At 41.0% G+C, this 14,737-nt stretch overlaps 1 protein-coding gene across 1 annotated transcript; it reads right to left on the reverse strand.

Moving 5' to 3' along the window:
* Positions 1-243: 243 nt before the first annotated feature.
* On the reverse strand, positions 244-780 carry LOC100477557 (60S ribosomal protein L9-like). Its single transcript, XM_034643762.1, has one exon. The coding sequence runs from the start codon at positions 778-780 to the stop codon at positions 244-246; it is 537 nt and encodes a 178-aa protein (XP_034499653.1).
* Positions 781-14,737: the final 13,957 nt, after the last annotated feature.

Genomic DNA, 14,737 nt, shown 5'->3' on the forward strand with positions numbered 1-14,737 from the left:
TCTATGTCATTTCCCCGCTTGATAGTTCATTTCTTTTCAGGGCTGAATAATGTTCCATTATCTGGATCATTATAGTTTATGTATTTATCTATTCTTTCCCAAATCGGTGCAGCTTTTATTGCATCTTTAAAATATCACAAATAAATCTGTAATATCATCTGGCATCTTGCTGCTTCTGTAGCTGGACAACCCAGATCTTACTACCAGCCTGCTGAAACGATCCTTTCTCAGAAGCATAGATATCTAAGCATCCCAAACTTTTCTGCTATCCTTGTCTTCAGCTCTTGTGGCGTGCTGAATCAAAGCAGCTGAGTTTGATGCAAGTTCAATGTCATTTCCTTCAAGCACTAACTCATCTTTCTGGGCTTGAGATACTGAACAAGCCACACCTGGCCTCATCTGAACTCTGCGGATGTATTTTTCACCCAGGAAATTTTGGGTTTCAACAAGAGAACCATTCTCCTGAATAACAACATTGATGGGGAAGTGAGCACACACAGACCTCATCTGGTAGCGGAAGCCTAGTGGAACGCCCTTGATCATGTTCTGTACGTGACTACAGATAGTGCGGACAGGAGCCCATTCTTTCCTAGTTCCCCACCATTTGTCAGCTCGCCGCCTCTTCTTTTTCTTTCCAAGGAGACTGAGCTCTACGTTGATGTGATTGAAGTCCCCTCGCAGGGCTCCTCTGGGGCCCTTCACAATAACAGTGGGTCCCTTCAGAGTGAAATCCACATCTGTTGGGATGTTGACAGTCCGATTGCTGAGAATGGCCTTCATTCTTCCAGTAGCTGCGGCAAAGAGCTATAGTTTATTTATTAAGGTGGTTTTTTTTTTTTAGCCCAACTCTTCATTTTATAGAAGAGAAAACTGAATCCTAGAGAACTTAGGACAACTTGCTCAAGTCCCATAACTAGTTGGTGATGGAGTCATAACTAAAAAGTAACTCTCCAATCTCTGATCCAGCACTTTTGGCTACTTTACTGGGCTGAGTTTCTGACGTTTTCTAGAGTTTGTGTTTTAGGATCTCCTCTTGTTACTTCCATCCATTTGCTAAACCACTACTTCTCTTGTATTTGTGGAATTAGAGGTCAAAAAGAGTTTGCATGAGGCAAATGCACGTTCTCTACAAACGTCTGGTGGTTTAAGAGCTTCCACTTCCTCGTGTAGAAGTTTCAAAAGGGCAGCTGAAAAGTAGCACAATTGGCAGAGGGATTTTTAATATCCTCTGTCTTCTGCTCATCTTTAGAGGACATGCCACGAAATGATGTGAACTGGAAGACAAGGAAAGCATAGTAGGGATTTGTCGGGAAGTCTTGTCTGTTGTGAGGGCGGGTGTGGTGTAGTGAGAAGAGGGAATAACTAAAAAAGAAATCCAATAGAGATCAAAGGAAAGCCCTGTACTTCGGTTCAAAAAAGCAACTGTATCAGATGCAGCCTATGGTAGAATATTCCACACAAAAAGGGCCTTGGGGTTTGAGTTGCATAAACTCAATAGGAAACAATATTGCTATCGGGTTGTCTAAAAAGCTATTGCGCTCTTAGAAGGCATTAACAGGGCTGCTTACTAGTCCTGAGCCTGTCGCAAACTGACTGAGAGACTCATGTTTTTTAAACGTCGAAGAATGAGGAATGTTGTAACCTGTCTGTATTCCGTATTTAGGTACAGATGTACAAGAAGGCCTATTTGTGAATGTTGTATCTAAACCATGTACTGGGGCACCTGGGTGGCTCAGTTGCTGCCTTCAACTCAAGTCGTGATCTCAGGGTCCTGGGATGGAGTCCCTCATTGGGCTCCCTGCTCAGTGGAGAGCCTGCTTTTCCCTCTCCCTCTGACCCTCCTCCCACTTCTGCTTGCTCTCTCTCTGTCTCAAATAAATGGATAAAAATCTTTAAAAAAAAATAAGCGATGTACTGACAAGCTGAAACATGACCAGAGGGTGCTGACTGGGCAGTGGGCACTGGAAAGGAACCCACCTTTGTGGGGGGCTTCTGAGTACCAGGCACTGGGCTAGGGCTTTATCTACATGGTCTCAGTGCATCCTCGCACCAACTCTGAAATAGACTTCTTATTAATCTCATCTACATGTTTTTAGAGGAAGAAGCTTACCCAAGATCACTCCCCTTGAAAGGGACAGGGCTGGCTCCTAGCACCATGTTCTTCCCACTACCAGGAAAGTGAAAGCTCTTAAAAACCCTATCATAAGTGGACAGATGAAGAGACCAGGCACACACAGCTATCCAAATATATTTGAAATATTGTCAAGTGGAACAGGGAGCTAGATTTATTCCTCTTTGGTCCCAGAGAAAATTGGAGCCAGAAGATAAGTGTTACAGGGAAGCACATAGGAAGTTAATGTCAGGAAGAACTTTCTAGCAGAGGATGGTTCAGTAAATGATCCAGCTGCCTTAACTCATCCCACGTGCCTCCTCCCTGGAGGGGCATTCAAGGAGAAGCAGACTGGCCAATTGTCAGGGGTGTTCTTAATTCACTCAACCAATATTTAATAAGTAGCTATGATGTGTTATCACTCTTTTAGAACTTGAAGATTCAGGGGGCGCCTGGGTGGCACAGCGGTTAAGCGTCTGCCTTTGGCTCAGGGCGTGATCCCAGCGTTGTGGGATCGAGCCCCACATCAGGCTCCCCTGCTATGAGCCTGCCTCTTCCTCTCCCACTCCCCCTGCTTGTGTTCCCTCTCTCACTGGCTGTCTCTCTCTCTGTCGAATAAATAAAATCTTAAAAAAAAAAAAAGAACTGGAAGATTCAGCAATGAACAAAACAACAAAAATACTTGTATTCTTGCCTTAATAGGGTTTACATTGCAATGGAATATGGTGGTAGAGGGCATTGCAGCATTCTCTGGTATATTCATCTAGTGGACCCCCCAAGACACCAGTTATAGATGGTCATCTGTACCTGCCAGTGTCCCCTCAGCTTGTACCACTGCTGAGCATGCTGGCTCAACCTCTGATTTCCAAATCCTATGAATCTTTGCTAAGGGCACTCTGTGGTCACTGGAGCCCATTCCACCTGTATGCTAGAGGTGGTGAAGGAATTGACATTCCCCCAGTAGCTGTCACCCAATGACTGATGGGATAAAAACTGTGGTCTTCTTGTCTCTCAGTTGGGGTAACTCTGAGACACAGCATTCATGGTGCTTCCCTGAGTTCCTCAGCAGGGTGATGCTCCAGTTGTCCACAGTGGAATCTTGCTTGATTGGTTCTTTCTTGTCTCTATCTCGTTTCCCATTGCCTGACTCATGGTCCCTGGAACTACTTCCCAAATAAACCACGTGCAACTTGAATTCTTGCCTCAAAGGCTGCTTCTGGGGGATCCCAAAGTAAGGCAATCTTTATGATTCTCGAACACTGGCTGAATGTCAAGGGATTTGAGTTTTCATCACGGCTCTTGGCTCTGTGTAAGTCACTAACCATCCTAGCTCCTCATATTTTCACATGTAGAATAAGAGCATTGGATTAGAAGAAATATGTGTATATATATATTTGAAATATCTATATTCCTACCCACAAACGTGCCTAGTATTTAATTTTGTAGCTTCCTTTACGTGGTTTTGAAAGAACCTTCACATTCATGTCTCATTGATCCTCAAAATACCTCTGTGAATTAGACTGAATAGAGACAATTTTGCCTACTTAAGAGATTAGACAATTGCACCACCATAATGATGGGTTTCCTTTTTTGTCTTCTAAACATTTAACTAGTGTCCCAGAGTTTGAGCTATTCCCATCCTATTTTCCTAATCTCTATCTCCAATCTGATGTAAAGAACAAGTTTCCTGTTTCTTGATTATTGAATCAAGAGGTTATGGCCAGCAAATGTCTAGACTCATGGCTAAAATAAGAAGGGATCCAGAGACTTAGGAATAGAAAATTCCATCTTCAACAACCCATACGGGTTAGTTGCTGTGTGGGGTGAGACTGTGGGGGTAGACACAGACCCAGGCTACCTGCAAGTAGATTTGTGAATCACATACCCACACTCTGTTAAGAGGCAGCATGGGATACATTTTTATATTTTCTACAGTTTATAAAAGCACTTTTACATCTTTATCTCACTTGATTCTCACTAACCCTGTGAGATACAATTTTTATTATTCTCATTTTGATGGGAAAACAGAGGCTGGGAGAGTTGAGTAGATGTGATAAATGTGAAGTCTCCCTTGAAATGTTAGGGCGGGTGCCAGTGGAGGTTTATCATGCCCAGGCCTGTTCCCTGGAGAGCTGTGGTTATGAGTTCTCTTGTAGCTGTGTAGATTTTAACAGAGGGGGGGCGCCTGGGTGGCTCAGTCGTTACGCGTCTGCCTTCCACTCAGGGCGTGATCCCAGAGTCCTGGGATCGAGCCCCACATCAGGCTCTTCTGCTGGGAGCCTGCTTCTTCCTCTCCCACTCCCCCTGCCTGTGTTCCCTCTCTCGCTGGCTGTCTCTCTCTCTCTCTCTCTCTGTCAAATAAATAAACAAACAAACAAACAAATAAATAAATAAATCTTTAAAACAAACAAAAAAAAGATTTGAACAGAGGGGGCTTTCCAGAATACACAGGGAGAGCTCATTCATAGAGAGGGGAAGAGTAAAGACAGTGATACTACACATTCTTTGAGGTTATGAGTAGAGAGATGATCCCATGTCACTATGCAGAGAGGGAAATCAGACGATAGCGTTCCAGTGAACCTTAGAGATCATCCTGGTCCAATTTCCTCTGTGGTCCAGACCAGGGAGGTACTGTCTTTAAGGATACACAGCTTGTAATGTGAGCCATCATCCTGGTTTGCCCTGGAAGTCCTGCCTTCCAGGAAACCTGAGTGTGGAGCCAAGTACAATAGTTGGCCACTCTACAACTGATAAATGTATTTGACACTCCCCAGTCTGTTTGGTTCCAAAAGACTACTTGATTAACCACACTGACATTGAACATGATCGTGAGGGAGTTACTTTGCCCCTCCAATTTCATATTCTCATCTGTAAAATGGAAACAAAAATATCAAATGTAAAGAGTTATGTGGGGCACCTGGGTGGCTCAGTCAGGCGTCTGCCTTCGGCTCAGATCATGATCTTGGGGTCCTGGGATAGAGCCCCGAGTCAGACTCCCTGCTTAGCGGGGAGTCTATTTCTCCCTCTCCCTCTGCCCACCCCACCCCAGCTTGTGCACACACACTCTCTCTCTCTCAAATAAAAAAATAAAATCTTAAAAAAAAAGAGTTGTGTGGATTAAATCAGAAAATGTATGGAAAATGTTCGCTAAATGGTAGATACAATACTGTTGTTTTTACTTACCAACACTAGAACTAGGTTATCCTGGCCTTTGACCTTCCTCTCTGTTACTCCTTTTGCCTCCAGCAGGATTCACAAATCACCATTATGGTTTTTTCTGCACATGAAATAAAGTCTTCTTATTATAACTGGAAATTCTGGTAAACTTATATGCCCAGGAAGCGTACCTCTTTTTAGTGACAAAAAAGCTTTTGCTTTCTGTACTAAAAGTCACATGTTTCGAGAGGAGTTTTGGCATATAGTTCAACTATGCCCAAATGATCTCTTTTTTACATTGTGAGAACAGCTACTATCAAATACAGAATAAAATGGAAAGATTTAGATGTATCTGGCACCAAGGGTCTCACTAATGTCGCGGCAGGGGAGAATGACTCTATTTCTTAAATCACATCCAATTATGTAAAATAAGACTATTTTGGATATAGCTACAATTTCCTCACATTCTTCTGTTGCTGTCCCTCCCTGTGCAACCATGCTACATTACATTATATAGAGAGAATAACAAAATCCAGCATTTCATGCTAGTTTTAGGCTGTCTTGTTCCCCTGTTGTCATGTTCTGAGTGGGCGTTTGAACTCTGAAACCCTGCAGACTGAGCCCCTGAAACAGGCTCTTTCTGTGTCTCAGTGGGAAACTCTTTGCTTCTCTTCTTCAGTTTCTTCAGCTGTAAAACAGGAATCCAAATAATTCCCTTTAGCTCAGGGATTCTCTGAGCTCGTCTGTAAAATGACACAGAGATGAAAAACCCTATAGTGACAATGCATGCCTAACACTGTTATGAGTCTAGAGCTCAGAGTTCAATGAGATTTAAAAAAAAAAAAGAAAGAAAAAGGAAAAGATCCAGCATCGAGGGAAAACCCAAAGTGCTCTCCGATCAAACTGAGGTATTTTGTGCATGACTTTTGGGGATCAATTCCGCGCAACTTCCTGGAGCGAACTTGCAAATGTTCTTCTACTCTTTCCCTAAAGGAAGCCTTCTCCATCACAATTTTATAGGATTCCCACCCACTTTTTTTTTTTTAATTCTAGTAAAGAAAAAATTGAGTACAGCTTCCTTCCGATTGTGGAGAACAAATCTTGTATCTCTTTGGAAGATTGTTGATCAAAGATCTGTGTCATCTGTGGGTGGTACATTTCTCTGAGGGGAAAAGAGAGTAATTGAGAATGCTTCTCTTCTTTTTTTAATTTTTTTATTTATTTATTCGACAGAGACAGAGACAACCAGCGAGAGAGGGAACACAAGCAGGGGGAGTGGGAGAGGAAGAAACAGGCTCACAGCGGAGGAGCCTGATGTGGGTCGATCCCACAACACCAGGATCATGCCCTGAGCCGAAGGCAGACGCTTAACCGCTGTGCCACCCAGGCGCCCCGAGAATGCTTCTCTTCTGAGAGGAAAACATGCACCGGGTGGGTACTGGGGCTGTGTCTAAAAAACAAAGTCAAGAGCCTGGGAGAATTGTAATGGTGTTCCCCCTGCAAATGTGTGCGGATAAATGGTGACTCAGAAAGAGACCTCACATTCCAAAACTTTTGGTGTCTATGTCAAGAAGCAGATAAAATGTGTTAATAAAACCTGGCATTTATTAGAGAAAGACGCCTGGAGTCAATGGTATACTCTGAGTAAGACAGGAAAACAGGAGCAGTTCTGTACCTTGTTACCAACCTGTGTCTTGGGTCGAGTGGTGACTGGGTTTATTATTTAGAATTTTTAACGTAGTCCCTTAAAATGGTTGTTAGTTTTTGAAGTGCGCTCTTCTTGGCTTGCTAGTGTTTACAAATCATACCGGGCAATAGATCTTTAAATCTGTTAAAAAAAATAATAGAAAGTGGATGGTGTGTAGTACATTTTCTCTACGTATGAATGAAATCACAAAAATAATTAACCGCAAGCATTTCACTGTTTGAAAAAGCAAAACAAGACAAACCATAGACATACAGAGAGTCAGCTGATTCTCCTCCCATGGGTGGCTCTTCCATAGCTGTACATAACTGTCTACAGCAATTATCCTTACAGTGACCTCTGTTTCGTAGTGGCAAAATCCAGGATAGTCAGCACACTGAAAAATCGGTTATTCTTGGGGTGCCTGGGTGGCTCATCAGTTAAGTGTCTAATTTCGGCTCAGGTCATGATCTCAGGGTCCTGGGATTGAGCCCCTTGGGGGGCTCCCTACTAAACAGGGAGTCTGCTTCTCCCTCTCTTTTTGCACCTCCCCCTCCCCCACTCATGCTACCCCCAACCTCCCAACCCTGGCTCATGCTCTCTCTCTCAAATAAATAAGTAAAATCTTTAAAAAAAAGAGTTGGATTCTTCTTTGTATTTTGTAGTGATGGTGAGAGACGAATGAGAAGATAAATCTTTTTCTAGATCTCGGTTTTCAAAAACGTTTTTAGACTGGCTGGTGCTATATAGTTCATTACAGGCTTCCTGATCCACTGTTGAGGATGAAAGAGGAAAAATATTTTGTATTGACAGAAGAGCAAGAGCAGATGTATACCCCAAGGTCTCAAGCATACGTTTTAACTTACTTTTGTGTGCCGTGAGGAACTATTTCAGAGCCAAAAAGTGATTTGTATTCATTAATTGTAGACAGTTTGGTAGTTTTTGTATATAAAAAATCACGTTTTAGTGTGTTATCTGTTGGTTTTCCTCTCTCTCATCTGAATATGTTTTGTGTGTTTACTTCATAGGCTCACTTAAGGTTTATCTCCGTGTCCTGGGCAGCACCAGCTTTCATACCCGTCAGCTTCCTTAGAAATTTTAATGTGGTTACAAGCCACTTAAAGTTGTGGCTATGGGAGCACAGGTCTGTGGAAACAGGGCAGTTGTCTGGTAAATTTGATCAAGGCGGAATGTCATGTTGGTTCATTCAACAGTCAGAACCCCCAAAATACATCCACTTTGGTGCCCAAGAAAATCCAGATTGAATATCTACATTGCTCACATATGCTGGAAGATTGCCAGATTTCTGTTTCAATTGGTGTACGTGGAAACTGCTTACACAGGCAGCCTAGAGGGAGTCAGTTCTGTTGACTGACTGTCCGAATGTCATCACAGCTCACTGCCATTTCTAGATGACAAATCATAAACATAGCTGGCCCTCTGGAAATGATGGTTAACTGTGGGAGGCAGAATGGTGGAAAATGTGGGTTGCACATATAAATGTCCACAAGTGCCAGGTTTATATTATAAGTGAGGAAGGTCTAGTGTCGGGGTGTGAGGGATGGTAGGGACTGCAAAGACCTGAGGGGACCCAACTATCTGAAGGGGCATCTGCTCCTTACCTCCAGCTCTCCACTGCCCTTCCTCAGTAGATGCTCACTGTTGCCAAATATGCTCATTGTTTTCCAAAACAAGCAGGAAGTTCAGATTTTTTTGTGAAATCTTCCAAACTTTAAATCTTGACTTAAATTTCTTAAAACATTTTGCACTCAGAATCTAAATACTTCAGAAGGCTAAATATGGCCACCAGGCTGCCATTTTGAGACTTTTGAATTAAGCGACTCTCTGAGAAGATCCTCCCTACTCTACATTTAAAGATGGGTTTTTCCAGTAACCTTGGTTAGTGTCATTTTACACTGGACTGGGATTTAGGAGATAAGCCAACTCTATCTTTCCTGATTGCATGATCAAGGGGAAACCCTTAACTTTTCTTATCCTCAGCTTTATATCAATTCATATAACATAGTCCCCCTATCTATGTCACAGATAAAATTCACTCAATTATATTTATTAAAAATTTACTTGACTAGGGTGCCTGGGTGGCTCAGTTGGTTGGGTGTCTGCCTTCAGCTCAGGTTGTGGTCTCAGCATCCTGGGATCGAGCCCTGCATGGGGCTTTCTGCCCTGTGGGGAGTCTGCTTCTTCTTCTCCCTCTGTTCCTCTTCCCTGCTCGCACGCTCTCCCTCTGTCTTTCTCTCCCTCTGTTGCTCTCTCCCAAATAAATAAATAAAAAAAATTTACTTGACCATAACCTATTTTACTTAATTCTCAAGAAGGCCTTATAAGGTAGATATTTGGGGGGCACCTGGTTGGTTAAGCATCTCTCTCTTTTTCAAATAAAGACATAAAATCTTAAAAAAAGATAAGGTAGATATTAACATGGATGTACAGATGAAGAAACTGAGATTCTGCAAATTTTAAGGAAACTGCTCAAGGTCATAGAGCTGGTTAGAGATGGAGTAGAGATTCAGACCAGAGCTTTTGACTTTAAGCTCTGCTTTCCCCTGTGAGCACAGGTCTTATAATAGATAAGGAGCTATAATTCATTTAAATCGTTATCCTCATCAATAACATCATTTTGGCTTGTTCGTGTCTAGCCCCTAGAGACAGAGTTTACAAGTAGAATCTTACCTGGGTAAATCACTGTATCTCTCTAGGTCTCAGGTTTTTTTGACTCTTAAGTGGTCATTGGTATTTTGATGGCTATGTTTTGCTCAGAGATATCTTTGGTTGGGCCTAAATAATTTTTTCTTTTCTTTTTTTTAACAAGTTATTGAAGTAGTATAGCTGACATAAAATAGCGAGCAAATATTATAGATATACAGTTTGATAAATTTTGACACATGAACACACCCAGGAAAACCATTACCACAATCAAGATAATGAGCATATCCATCACCCCCAAAAGTTTCCTTATGCCCCTTTGTAATCCATCCCTGACTTTCTACTCTTTGTTCCAGGTAACAACTGATCTGCTTTCTTTTACTATACATTTGTTTGTATTCCCTAGAATTTTATATAAATGGAACCATACAGGTTATACTTTCTTTTGGTCTGGTTTCTCTCACTCAGCTTAACTATTTTGATATCTGTCCATGTTCTAATGTGTATCATTAGTTCATTCTTTATGATAGCTGAGTAGTGTTCCATTATATGGAAATACATAGTTTATTTATTCACTTATCTGTTGATGGATATTCTGGGCTGTTCCAGATTGGGGCTATTATAAATATATCTGCTAGATCATCTAAGCAGAAGATCAACAAGGAAACAAGAGCTTTGAATAACACACTAGACCACATGGACTTCACAGATATATTCAGAGCATTCCATCCTAAAGCAATGTATACACATTCTTGTCGAGTACACAAGGAACATTCTCCAGAATAGATCGCATACTGATTCATAAATCAGGTTTCAACTGGTACCAAAAGACTGGGATTATTCCCTGCATATTTTCAGACCACAATGCTATAAACCTTGAACTCAATCACAAGAGAAAATTTGGAAGGAACACAAATACGTAGAGGTTAAAGAGCATCCTACTAAAGAATGAATGGGTCAACTAGGAAATTAAAGAAGAACTTAAAAAATTCATGGAAACAAATGAAAATGAAAACACAACTGTTCAAAACCTTTAGGAGCAGCAAAGGCTGTCCTAAGAGAGAAGTATATAGCAATACAAGCTCTTCTCAAGAAACAAGAAAAGTCTCAAATAAACAGTTTAACCTTACACCTAGAGGAGCTGGAGAAAGAGCAGCCTAAAGCCAGCAGGAGAAGAGAATTAATAAAAATTAGAGCAACAAATCAATGAAATAGAAACCAAAAGAACAGAACAGATCAACAAAACTAGGAGCTGGTTCTTTGAAAGAATTTTAAGACTGATAAGCCCCTGGCCAGACTTAACAAAAAGAAAAGAGAAAGGACCCAAATAAATAAAATCATGAATGAAAGAGGAGAGATCCCAACCAACACAGAAGAAATACAAACAAGGCCCAAGGGGCTTAAGTTGGGCTTAAGTTGAGTCAGACCAGGCATTTGCCAAAGATTTGGTAGCACCAAACTGCAGGGCACTTTGCCTGTGTCATCCCCTGAGATGCTGTCTTTGGTGGATGGGGCCTGAAGTTAAACCCAATATCTGCCACCAGCCTGTTGCTAGGGCCACAGTTGGACTGGTGTGTGTGGTTTTCTTCCTCTCTTCCCAGTTCAGGAGTCACTCTGGGGTGGTGCTGGCCCCTGTGGGGTCTGCTTGCACACAGCCAGGCTTGTGGCAACACTTTGGATGCACTCTAGCCAAGGGTGTATTTGAGGAGACAGGTCGGCAGCAGAACATGGGGGTGGGGAGTGCAGTGGTAGCGTTGTTTGGGTGGGTCTGCAATGGGAGGGGGAACTGGAGCCAGGCCAGGCAGGAGGGGGCATGTCTGCAGAAGAACTTAGGGGGCTGGGTGCACTATTAACAAGTTAGGTAGAAAGTGTTGGCGTTATGTTGGTTCCCGGAGGTGTCCATGTATCTAGGCTGAGGGGTAAGGGAGGAAAATGGCGCCTGCCAGTTCTTTTGTTCTTGGAAAAGTCTCCCAAAGTTCTCTGTCCCTCCAGCACAGGTTCTGAGATTAGTAAACAAATCTCCCTCCTGTGTACCCCAGGCATCTTTCAAGGTGCTGCTTCTATGCGATATCTTCGTGGGTCCATTTGTTGTGCAGTCTCTTTAAGGGCAGAGACTCAGTTTCCCCTTAACTTTCTGGCTCTCCCAGAGCAAAGCCTGCTGATTTTTAAAGTTCAAGGTGTTAAGCCCCACTGAGTGTAAGAACTCACAAAATTATGCTCCTCTGGTTTTCAAAGCCATATGCAACGGAGATTCATCTTCTCTGTGGGGGCTACCCAGTATGATAGTCTGGTTCTCTTCCCTCTCTGTGCCTGCAGTGTTCCTCCCTCCCAGGGACAGTCCCACAGATCCATTTGGCTCCTGAATGCATCTCCGCCCTCCTATCCTCTCAGTGTGGCCTCTTCTGTACATTTAGGTGTGGAAAGTCTGTTCTGCCAATCTTTGGGTTGCTTTCTGGGTTATTTACACTGATGTGGGTGTTATTTAATTGTATCTGTGGGATGAGGTGAGTTCAGTGTCCTCCTACTCCACCATCCTCCCCAGAAGTCCCTCTTTTCCCTTGAGTTTTGAATATCCTTTATAAATGCTGAATATAAGTCCTTTACCAGATATATGACCTACAAATATTGTCTCTCAGTCTGTGGCCTATTTTTTTCATTCTTTCAACAGTGTTCTTTGAAAAGCAGGAGTTTTAAATTTAGATAAAGTCAAATTTATAAATTTATCTTTTTATAGATTGTGCTTCTGGTCATTAATTAAAAAATATTTGCCTACTCCAAGGTCACCAAGTTTTCTCCTATGTTTTCTACAGAATTTTTCAATATAATTTAAAATTTATTTGCCAACATTTAAAAGTTAGATGATTTTATGTAAGAAATTTGAAATTCTAGTTTGTCTTAGAAACAAAAAAACTGGGTATACTGGCCTGCCTTCCCACAGGATGGTACTCCATTGGACCTAAATGATGCTTTGGTCTACCAACGTCCCCACCAAGGTGCTATGACGTCACTCATTTCCATTCCCACACTTGCTACTTTGGGTGCATAGATCTACTCTACCACCAGGTACCCTCCATGACCCTTTGTCGTTTAACCTTTGGCAATTCTGTCAATACTCCATTTAGTATTACATATGAGCCTCCTTTGGAAGGTCAAGAGAGTGAGTACTCTACCGTGGATCTAGAATCAACCTAGAGATTCTGGAAGGATCACCATAGTTAGTATCTATACTTCCGCCACAGAGGTGGAGCTTAACAATCTGGGGAAGTTTTTGAAATAGTTTAAATCTGAAAGTGATGATTTGACTTAGCTCTTGGCACCTGCCTACTCCCCAAGTCTTTCTCATTTGTTTTCTGCTATAAATTTTGAAAAAATTTGGAGTGTAAGTATATACCATAAAAATGTATGTATCTTAATATGTACGGTTTGTTATGTTTTCAAAACTATAACTACCACCCTAATTATGATATATGACATTCCCATCACAGAGAAATTTCCCTCCTGTGCCTCTCCAGTTTATCCATGGGGGAGATGGAGGAGTATCCTAGCTCCCCCTCTAGAGTCAACCACTTAAATACCTGACCATTGCTGAATTTCATGTGTTCTTGAAATTCATAAAAAATGACCCATAGAGTAAGTACTCTTTTGTATCTGGCTTCTTCCTCTGAGTATAATATTTTTTGAGATTCATTCATGTTGTTCTATCCATTGGTACCATCTTCCTTTCTATTAATGAGTAGCGTTCCATGAGTTTGCCACATTTTATTTATTTATCTGTTGATGGACATTTGGTTGTTTCCAGTGTTTTTACTATTATGAATAAAGCTGCAGTGGACATTGGTGTTTAAATCTTTGTACATATATTTTTATTTTCTTTTGGGTAAATATCTCTGAATAAAATCATCAGATCACAAGTAGGTATATATTTAGCTTTACAAGAAACTCTTAAAAAGTTTACCATAGTGGCTGTAACATTTTTCACTCTCACCAACACTATATGAGAAACCTAGTGGCTTTCCATGCTCTTAACATTTGGTGTTTTGGTCTTTCTAATTTTAGCCATGCTGGTGGATATGTGAATAGCTTATTGTGATTTTAATTTCGTTTTCCTGATGACTAATGATGTTAAGCATTTTTCTGTGAGTTTATTGATCATTACTGAAAGGCATTTTTTTGATGATCAAATGCTTTTAAATTTTGTGGAATTCTTTTTTTTTTTTTAATTTTATTTATTTATTTGACAGAGATAGAGACAGCCAGTGAGAGAGGGAACACAAGCAGGGGGGAGTGGGAGAGGAAGAAGCAGGCTCCTAGTGGAGGAGCCTGATGTGGGGCTCGATCCCAGAACACCGGGCACGCCCTGAGCCAAAGGCAGACGCTGTGCCACCCAGGCGCCCCTAAATTTTGTAGAATTCTAATTCATCAATTTTCTCTTTTAGAATTTCTGCTTTCCTTATCCAAAGAAATCTTTGCCTAGCCCCTATTTACAAAGATATTCATATTTTATTTTATTTATTTTATTTTATTCTAAGAGCTTTATAGGTTCTTCTTTTACATTTAAGCACTAATTCATCTCAAATTAATTTTTCTTTATACTATAAGGTACAGATAAGGTTCATTTTTTTTCCCCCAGCATAGTTTGTTAGATTTTTTTTGTCATTGAATTACATTGGTGCCTTTGTAAAGAGAATAAATCAATTGTCAGTGTATGGGTGAACTTGTTTCTGGACTCTGTTCTTATTCATTGATATATTTTTCTGCCTTTATGCCATATTTACAGTATTTTTTCCAACCCACAAGCATGATATAGCATTTCATCTATTTAGGTCATCTTTAATTTCTCTCGATAATATGCTGTAGTTTTTCAGTGCATAGGTCTTTTTGTTTCTTTTGTTAAATTTATTCATAGATTCTTTGTGTACTTTGATGCTATTATAAATGGAATTTATTTTAAAATTAAATTTCCAGTTATTTGTTGCTAATATATAGACGTACAATGGATTTTTGTACATTGGTCATGTATACTGAGACCTTACTAAATTCACTTACCAAATTTAGTAGTAGGGTTCTAAAAATTGTTGTTGTTGCTTCTTTTGGGTGTCTATGTCCACCTCATGTTGCCTCCA

This window comes from Ailuropoda melanoleuca, chromosome 2 (genome assembly GCF_002007445.2).
Source record: "Ailuropoda melanoleuca isolate Jingjing chromosome 2, ASM200744v2, whole genome shotgun sequence".
NCBI classification, from domain to species: domain Eukaryota; kingdom Metazoa; phylum Chordata; class Mammalia; order Carnivora; family Ursidae; genus Ailuropoda; species Ailuropoda melanoleuca.

Coding starts and splice junctions, on each gene's coding strand:
- LOC100477557 (XM_034643762.1), bottom strand. CDS start 780: ATGAAGGCCATTCTCAGCAATCGGACTGTCAACATCCCAACAGATGTG.